Source organism: Nesoenas mayeri, assembly GCF_963082525.1.
Source record: "Nesoenas mayeri genome assembly, chromosome: 21".
In the NCBI taxonomy this organism is placed as follows: domain Eukaryota; kingdom Metazoa; phylum Chordata; class Aves; order Columbiformes; family Columbidae; genus Nesoenas; species Nesoenas mayeri.
The window spans coordinates 6,589,671-6,599,503 of NC_137571.1; the positions used below are offsets into that span (position 1 = coordinate 6,589,671).

The following is a 9,833-nucleotide window of genomic DNA, read 5'->3' on the forward strand; positions in this document are numbered from 1 at the left end:
CCCAGCGCGGGCTGCCCCTCTGCCTAGGACTCCAGTGCAGAGTTAAGCTCGTACTCCTCCGGCAAGACCCTTGCCTGATCCAAAAAGGCACAATTCAGCTCCACGACACATCTATGACTGTATATAGAGACCATTTTCCCTTTACAACAGCCTCTGGAGTGCATGCAGTACTGGTTCACGCAACAGGAGCATGGAGACTTGACTTCTTCCCCCTTCCACTCACGGCCTTTCCTTCAGCTCTAACTACCGACAGCGGAGTTAGTGGCACCCACAGGACTCCAGATTCTTCTGCTGAGCTTGGTATGCACCTGCTTCTTATCTCTTCTTCTTCCAGATGTTTTTCTTCCAAGGCAAAACTGTTGGCTGTGCGCTCCTCCAAGAACGGTGCTGGCGCTTGCTGAACCGCAGACTCGAGATGGCGCGATCCCTGTGAACAGAGGAGACATGGCGTTCATTCTCCAGTCCATTTTCCGACTGCTCAGCAACAGCCTATATTATGCTATTTATCTACCCCCATCAAGGTTTATTTTGAGGCAGATGGGGGACAGAAGAAGGGGAATTTCTAGCTGCAGCTGTATTAAGCCACAGCAGAGATCCATCCTGCCAAATATCCCTTTGGCCAGTGGCAGAGGAGTCAAGGAGTCCTGCAGCAGGACATGAATCAAGTGATGCTTTTCCAGATCTGCCTTTCACAAGGTGTTCCCATTGCATCTGATTTAACTGCCACCAGCAGACCAACCCTCCTTCAATTCACCGACTCTCTCTAACTCATTTACACTCCTGGAGTCTATGGTTTCTTCCAGCAGTGAGTTTCACAACCCATGGATGTGACGTGAGAAAAGCTACTGCCTTTGGTCCAAAGTTGTGGTCCAATCTATGATTTTCCTACATGACGCTGTGCCTCTCCTCCTTGTACATCACCCATTTGCCTGTCCCATATCAGAGGAACTTCCAACTCTTATCAAGAATTGCACTTTATGTCATACTCCTCTAGTTTTGGAAGGACACAAGCAACCCTGTTTCCCTCCACAGTTAGCCTTCAAATCTACAAACAGCAGAAATGGTCAAGTCTACTCATTTAAAGGGAGACAAGAGGGAGAAGTCAGGTCAAATCCCCAAAGCTGCAGTCTGGGATGACAACCACAGTTTTGAGGGACATTCAGAGCGGGTTTGAGGGGCAATGCTCACCTGAGAGCTCTCAGCAGGCCATGATGGGAAGGCTTCACATCACCATTCTGCAGAGACTTCACCGATGCTCCAGAGCTCACTGGGAGCTTCAGACTCAGGAGGTACCTAATGGACAAGAGGAGATGCGTGAAGCACTGACATCCAACCATGCTACGGTACGTTCCAGGGGAAGCGTCGCTCTAACTTCACCAGTGACAGGCTAAGACAGCTGAACGTGTGTTTATGAAGGGTTAATTGCAGTTATTTGAGAGCTATTCATAGCTCACTTTTACTGCCATCCTCTTCTGCCAGATCTCACTCTATTCACAGTCATATTTAATGATTGGGGCTTAATAAAGAGAGCTGGCTAAAGTAGTTTGGGTGGGAGGGGCCTCCCCAGCACCCCCCCTGCCATGACAGGGACATCGTCACCAGCTCAGGGTGCTCAGAGCCCCGTCCAGCCTGGCCTGGGGTGTCTCAGGGATGGTTCATCCACCACCTCTCTGGGTACCTGGGCCAGGCTCTCACCACCCTCACTGTAAAAAAATTGAGTGGCAGCTGCCAGCAGCCCTGCTGCCCTGAGCCACGCGGGAGACACCGGTGTCCCAAACCTTCACACCCTCTGCTTGTCCCTCTCCCAGCTCCTCCCTTCCCATCAGCACACCCAGCACTTCTCAGCCTCCTGCCAGCAGGAGGGATGGAGGTAACATTGCTTCATATCAGCCAGTAAAAAGACTTTTGTACAACAAAAACACCCTAGTGACACTTTGCCAGAGACTCTTGGGAGGGGTATGAAAGCCACTAGACAAGTTCCAGCTGTTTGCAAAGAGCTGTGCAGCCATCCCCAGGGAGGCTGTAGAGTTACTCCAGGTCCCAAGCTTTACCCGTCTGCTTGCACCCTCACTGAGCAGCCCCCATGGACACCCCAGGACCCCCCGACTTACCCAGGCTTGGCCTGGCAGAAGGTGGCACAGACGCTGTCCCTGGAGTGCGAGCACTCGCACCTGCCGAGCGACCTCTTGCGCCGCTTTGGCGGGCTTCCCAAGCCATAGGGAGCGGTGTGTCTGTTCAAAACAAAAGAAATCAGCTATGCAACCAACTTTTTATTAGCCAACAGGTTTATAACACGGTGCTGGGAGGCAGCCAAGCCAGCACCACAGTAAAAAAAAAAGACTCATCTATAGACATAAGGTGAAAAGGTCACTGATATGTGTAAGCTTTAAACGCCAGCTGCTTTCCCACCTACTTTGTTCCCCACCCTACTCCTCCCAGGGAGATTGCTGTGCCAGTGTGTGCTGGGGTGCAAGTGGAATTTTCTCTGCTTGCAGCAGCCCAGGTGCCCGTGCAAGGGTCGCCGCTGGGCTGGGAGTTCACCTGCGTGGCAAAACACAGGAGGAGCGTGGCCACCCCGCTCCACCAGCCACCGGACTCTCAGGCACAGAGATGTCAGGGCTTTCCTCCTCCCCACCACGGGTTTTAACACACAGGACATAGCACAAATCAAGATGTCTTGGGGCCATAACAGGTTCTTCTGATCACAGCATGCTTTCAGAGCTGTTAGCACATTCTCGCTGCATCTTTGATCACAATCTACTCTCCCAGAGGGTTTAGAATTGGCAGTGACTGCAACTATTTTCCGAGCAAGTAGTGAGTTGTAATTGCACGTTAGCAAGCGTGATTATAACCACACCTGAGTACATGTGTTTTGCTACAGTGCGATGGCCATTGGTCTGAAACTGTTCAGAAAACTGCTTTAGCATTCTTGAGGGCAGGACTTGGCAACCACAGGACTCCAGTGCCAATCCACCACGGTCTCATTAACAATACTGGCAGTCAGGGTTACAGTTTGCAAGTGGCTGAAGTAACTTTCTGACTTGCAGCTATAACATCTCAGTGTTGCTTTTGGCTTGCAGAGGTACAAATCTCAGAAAAAGATGAACCCACGATAAAGCAGCACCCTGTTCTTTCACCCCCCTGCCCTGCGGGTTATACTGAAACTCCCGAGCAGAAGCACAGCTTGTCCCTCTCTAGATGGACTCGCAGTGCTCTCCAGAGCAGGTGCTGCAAGAACCTCACAGGACTGGGACCCTTTCTCACCTTCCTCTAACCCAGCCCCACGCTCCATCAGAAAGGGCAGTCACCCAGCAGCAGATCCACCCCTCACCCCGCCAAAAGCTGCGTTCACACTCACCCAGGTGTGTTGACCCAGATGATATCCAGATGACAGAAGTAAATGCATTCCTTATCCAGCCAGCTGTTGCAGGAGCATCGTTTGGTCCTGGGGTGCGTGGCGCTGGCTGCAGCCAGCTGGGACTCCAGCGAAGGGTGACCCATACCTGCGGAAGGAGGAAGGGATGAGTTGCAGGCTCGGTGCGGAGTGCTGGAGTGCCCATCGGTATGTCACCTGTGCAATTGCACCTCTGGTGAGGATTACGGTGATTTCAATATGCAGGCAGTTTTACAGGAGGTGCAGCCTTGCTAATTAGGCTGCGGGCTCATAAAGGATTGCAGAACCCCAGCAGCTTCAGAGGTGGCCCCCAGAGCAGTGTCCCCACACCTAGCGTCTGGGCAGACCCCGGGCACCCCATTCCCCCAGCTGAGGAGGTGCAGAGGGGTCCCCTTGCCAGGGCAGCACCCCGGGGCTCACCATCTTCCAGGAGGGCACAGAGAGCGAGGAGCAGCAGCAGGACGCCGGCGGGGTGGCTGTGCATGGCCGCGGGGCTGGGACGGCTGGAGGGAAGTGGAAGCGTCTGGTTTTAAGGTTTTGGCTATTTTTCCTTCCTTTCTTTCCTCCCCTCTCCCGCTGCTTCTCCGTGCGCTGCTTCAGCCGGAGCCGCCGATGCGTCTGGAGCCGGCGGGCGCCTGGCAGGTGCTTTATAGCCCCGGCGTTGCCGCGTCACGGCCCCGCTCCGCCCCGCCGCGTGGAGCGGCCGCGGGGAAACAACCGGGCGCGGGCACGCGTGGGGGCGGCGGCGGCGCCTGGCGGGGCGGCCCCCGGGTAGACCTTCCTCCCCTCGCCCCCCGCGGGCAAAACCCACCCCCCAAAGCGGTCCCAGTCCCGGCGCTCCGCGCGAAACACGCGTGGGGAAGGGTGGAGTGGGGATGGTAAGGGGAGAAAGTGGCCGGGAGGCGGTGGATGTGGCGTGGGGAGGGTCGTGTGGAGGGGCACCATGTGCACGCTGCTCTGAAGCGTGGGGGTTGTAGCCCGTGGAGGGGCACGAGTGGGGGCTGCTCGGCCTCCGGGGCAGCAGGTGGAGGCGGGAGGTAGTTTGCAGGCGCTGCCGGCAGATGGAGCGGGAGGGGTTCATGAGCGGGGCAATTAGGGGTGAATTAGGGGCACATGAGGAAGAGTGTGGCCAGCAGGTCGGGGGAGGTTGTCCCGGTGAGGCCGCATCTGCAGTTCTGGGTCCAGTTCTGGGCTCCTCAGTTTAAGAAGGACAAGGAATCACTGGAGAGAGTCCAGGGAGGGACACAGAGATGCTGAGGGGGCTGGAGCATCTTTGTGATGAGGAGACACTGAGAGCTGGGCTGTTCATCCCCTGGATGTTGGAAGCTGCACCGTGCCAAGTTAGTTTACAGGTTAAATCTGCTTTGGGATATTTCTTGTGTGTTTAATTCTGACCACGGGCAAAAATGGCTGGGAAGACACCAGACTCCTGAACTTGCCTTTCTCAAGAAGTTTTTTAAAGGCTTCTTAGGAAAGGGGGTGTGGTTTTTATTTGCTTACAATTAATAGTTTAGGCTTTTATTGCACTGTTGTCATGAACAGATGCAAGACGACGGCAACAATAGTGAATCGGTGTGGGGTCTTGTGCAAAGTGACACATATGCAGGAGGTGTGGAAAGAGAAATAGGAAAAAGTGCAAATAGCCAGAATGTGGAAAACTGCTTCTGTTTGAGCAATAGCTTCTCCTCACAGCATCTCTGGAAGTAAAATGGGTTGTGATTGCATTCCCATAAGCAATGACAAGAGGTTTTAACAACCACACAGATCAAGCAGCGGCGTGAATCCCTCTCTATTGATGCAAAGTGCATGTGGAAGATGTGCACGGGGAAAACTCACAGTGGGATCAATAAATATGCCGGGGGAAGCTATTGCTCTATTCACCGAACAACTCTGACTATGGTGGCACATGAGAGCACAGACACTGTCGATAGTTCCACTCGCTGTGTGGGGATGAAGTGAGGGGGCACAGGAGGCCCAAGCAGATGAAAAATGTACATAGGGGAATGCAGCTCAAATTAGAGGGTAGAGGACACGCAGACAGGCAAAATCAGGAATAGTGAAAATATTATTTTAAAATAGAAAGAAAATAGAGATATAACTGATAAAATAGTTTCAGTGTGATAGGCAAACAAGCAGAGGGAAGTTTTTAACCTTTATACCAATGCAACAGCCATTCTAAAGAAAACAGGGAAATACAATAGCAGCATTACCTGTAACAGCCCATATTCCAGCTGTGCCAAGTTCCAGAGTTATGTCAGAGCTCGGATACGATGTGACATTCCAGATGCCAGTTCAATGATATAATGAGTCTCCCTTGGCTCCAGCTCCTGCAATCCGCATTCTGGTCACTGCGGGGTGAAAGGAGATATCCTCGACGTGGAGAAGGTAACGCACCCTGGGTACCCACACACAGGGAAGGCTGGGGGGTAAATGACATCATTTTACATGAAGTACGAGGCAGAGCCACAGTAATATGGCTTCTCAGGGTTCATTTACTGAAGGGATCAGCAGAGCACTTTGTTACATGAAGACCTAATGCCTGCAGGAAGGAAGAGGAGTCTCAAGCTAACCTGAGGTTTTGGAGATGTGGGTTCAAGCTGTTTCCTTTACCAGACTCCTTTTGTGGCCACAGCTTTGTCACTCAGCTTACATTCCCAACGAGCACCTGAAGCTACACGCAACCGTCTGTAAAGGTTTCTTATTGTGTGTCTGGAAGACAAATGCCCAGGTATCTGCTTGGTATCTGCCTCTAATGCCAGGTGCAAAAACACCTTTACAAATCTGACCTTTCATCCGAGATTTCGCACTTGTTTTTTTTTCATTTCTCATAAATCTCAAGAGATTTACACTGTCGCAGAAAATGGAACAAATGTTACACCCTCTTGTTCATATATGCCTTCTGAATGGAGTTTGAACTACTTTTTTTCTCCAGGAAATACCCTACTGTGTTGAGCAGGCACAAACCTGACCAGCACATGTATGGATGTTTGGCACCGGTGTTTTGAAGATCATGAAGGATGTGGGGCTGTGGACAAAAGCCTCTGTTTGCTGCAGGGATGTAGGAACCCTGCAGAGAACCGCTGGGGCTGGGATTGCACTGCCCAGGGCTGCTTTGAACCGACCCTGCTCTGAGAGCTCAGCCCAGAGCTACAAAATGACTTTTAAAAGAGTAATTTGCCTTTAGGCTTGCAAAGAACATCCAGACATAGGCTGAGACAGCTGTCTCAGCAACCATTCCCATAGAGTATTACTCTGGTATCTAACCACGGTGATTTCAAGTGTAGCTACTCACTTTAGGCTGGATGTTCAATCCCCCATCCTACTATGGTTCAACTGGGACTGGGAGAGGTGGTTCTCCTTGACCTTCTAGACACATAGAAGCTCTGCTGCTCCTGCAACTGTCCCATTCCCCCTATAAAGAGCAGGTGGCACCGCTTCCCAGGACCAACCCTCCTGGCTTTATCACCACGTTAAAATCACTAAGAAAAACAACAGGCTGGAGTGCAGGGATGGGTCTGCGCTACACAAACAACAGCTTCCAAAGAAGGAACAAAGGCGTACGCAGGGTCCTAAATGCCAAAGATGGGCTTTGCCTCCTGTAGTTATTTTTTCCCTTTTGTTTCTGACTGTAGGAATACATTGTTCACTTCATTGTGAAGAGTTCCAGGCAGACATGACGAAAGGGACAAAACAGCTCAAGAAAAGAGACGTCCCGTGCAGCATTCATGAAATGCGCTGTTTGGAAGCAAAGAACGGGCAAACAGGAAAGCACTTTAACCATTGAGACGACGGGATCCCAGCGTGTTCTTGGCACCGGCGCGAACAATGGGGTGATGTCACGAGCCAGAATTCCCCACGGTGAGTGGAAGCCCAGCAAACCACCATAATTCTTGTCCTGGGACATTAGTGAAATTTTTCCATAGTTGATCATCTCCTACTGAGTCCCTGTTAGGAAGTATAAGGAAGAGACATTGTCAAGTGAAGCTTCCTTTGGGAGATTCGTCGCCCCCCACCTCCCCACCCCCAGAAGAGCAGCACATCAGTTGTTATAGATCATTGTTTCCTGCTGACTCCAAGGAATTTCAGTGGTGGTGCCAAGCACACGGCTGCCTGAAGAACATATTCCGTGTTGTGAAGGGCACACACAAGGGTCCGGGTACTTGCAAGGGCAATGTGGCAGGAGATCCCTAGAGCTTTGGGCAGACACTGTTGGTGTGGAGCGTTGTCCTTGCAGTTCCAAAGGTGCTGAGAATGGCGAGGAGCTTAGGAGACACGTTCTTGCATGAGCGGTGGTGTTTGGAGAATTTCAATTGAGCTTAACGCTACTAAATAATTTTAGCAATATGGAGGCAACCTCCGGGTCCCAAACTCTCTTATTTTGGCTTAAAGACAGTTCTGTGGAGAGCACCCCAAGCTGACATGCAGCAGCCAGGTATATTCTGAAGCAGCTCTTGAATTCCCCTTTAGCTCCCTTGTTTTGACAGGGACTGGTCCTACGAGGGGACTGGCATAGCCTGGCAATCCTCACAGGTTGTGATGGCTTTCGGTCATTATTGGGCTATTACTGCAAACCCAGGCTGCTCTCGCCTTCCAGGATTTGCTCTGCAAGACCTCGCTCAGCCTCTCTGCAGGGCACACCGGCTCGGGCTCCCACTTGTGTTTGACTGCATGCAGGTTCCTGTCAGTAAGATGAGTAGTGGGACTTCTTGGCTCATTACTCTTTAAACAGCGAAAAGGACTTTAATGAGTCTAAGCCAGTCAAGAAATGGCAGCTCTAAAGAAAAGAAGCACTAAGACATGCATGTTTGCATGGTTTACTGATATAGATTTGTCCCCATTCTATGTTTGTCTGTGGTTTGCGTTATCAGTGCTTGAATATACCATGAAGGGTTGTTTACTCTGGTTCCAGCTTCCAGATCTTTGTGTGTTTTCCCCATTCGAGGCGGTCCCAGAGGAACCAGTGTCCCTGGCACACATGGAGAGGTGGCCTGGCCCAGGGTGTTCAGGGAAAAAGGAGTTGAGTGTCTCTGGGACCTTTGAAATGTGTGGAGCTGTTTGTAGTCGAAGGTGGTTATCATTCTCTTACGTAAGTGTCATTAATTTTATAGCAAAGTAACTAATCCTTCAGTAAAATAAGAGCGGGTAGCAGGGGCAAGATTTGTCTTTAGGACACCAGTTCAAATTAAATCCAGGAAGTCACTAGCTGAACTGGGGGTGTTCTGAATATATGGATGTGTGATCAGCTTTGGAAGGGACATTCAACTTCATGCATCAAGGCTCTGCTATTGTATTGTGTTAGACCTGGATGGGACGCCCAGCAGGAGCAGGCCGTACCTGATCCTTTATGGCAAGACTTGTCCACTGTCCTCTTCAGCATCTTCTGCTGGTTATGGCCACAGGCCTGATTTAGTTTGATTTTACAGCTGTTATTTTAAAGTCATAACCAATGTGCTCCCAATGCCACCCGTCAACACTGCTGCGGGAGCTCTGGTAGAGAGGGGCATGGGCAGAAACTTGCAATGCTTCCACACCAAGAGATTTGCTGAATATTTTCAGCACCACCCATTCTTTCTTTCAAAAATATAAGGGCTCTAAAGGCTGTGGACTCATCCTGTTCTTTCCTCACTACTTGGGAAGCCAAGCCTGTTCACCCCTTTTTGTGGATGGAAAAGTTGCACCAAAGGGAACCATTTGCAGGTAAGAAAGTAGGTTTTTTAATAAGCTGAAGGACAATTAGAGATCTGTCCCGTGCGCCTGTCTCATTACATACTTTCTGTGCCCAAAGGGCAAGAAAGAAAAGCGCAGTGTGTGTTTAGACAGCCCCATGGAGACATTCCTTGTACGTTGGGTGTTCATTGGAACACTTTAATATGGATGTCTGCGTTTACTCCACCCTGATGGTTGAACTCCTTCAGCTTTCCAGAATGATGAGTGACCTGGAATTTATAATTACAATAGGTGTAATGCAATTAATCACCACCTCGGAGCTGTCTTCTATTGCTAACTGCTTTATGATACCAATCCTCTGCAGCAAGTGCATGAGAACAGCTTGTGTAACACAAGGATTTCCAGCTGAGACAAGTTCGGTGGGGTTCCTACCACCCGGGCAGGCGCGAATACCCTTGCTGCAACAGCTGCTTTCTGCAAATGCCAAGGTGTTCCAGATTGCAGACACAGCAACATTTGGTATCCAGTTCCGATACCAGCAGATGATCTTCAGGTTCCCTGTAAGTGACTACTTCCTATTTGGCCAGCAGCTCATGCCCATTCCAGATCTTTCTAGGTCGTTATTTTGGGGGAGATAGGTGGGGTAAGCAAGCTGCAAAGACCAGTCAGAGACAGAAATTCACACAGAGAATAAGGCAGAAGTTAAATACAGCTTGAAGAAATCCAAGGAAAACAAAGAATACGCAGGTGTATGCCCTTTAAACCTCAGCAC

The 9,833-nt window shown here is 50.7% G+C and overlaps 1 protein-coding gene across 1 annotated transcript; it reads right to left on the reverse strand.

The window, feature by feature from the left end:
- Positions 1-315: 315 nt before the first annotated feature.
- On the reverse strand, positions 316-3,878 carry EDN2 (endothelin 2; the record flags this gene model as incomplete). The annotated part of the gene is made up of 5 exons (XM_080357791.1): positions 316-427; positions 1,189-1,293; positions 2,112-2,231; positions 3,359-3,503; positions 3,815-3,878. The coding sequence occupies 5 exons, from the start codon at positions 3,876-3,878 to the stop codon at positions 316-318; spliced, it is 546 nt and encodes a 181-aa protein (XP_080213917.1).
- Between the last annotated feature and the right edge of the window lie 5,955 nt (positions 3,879-9,833).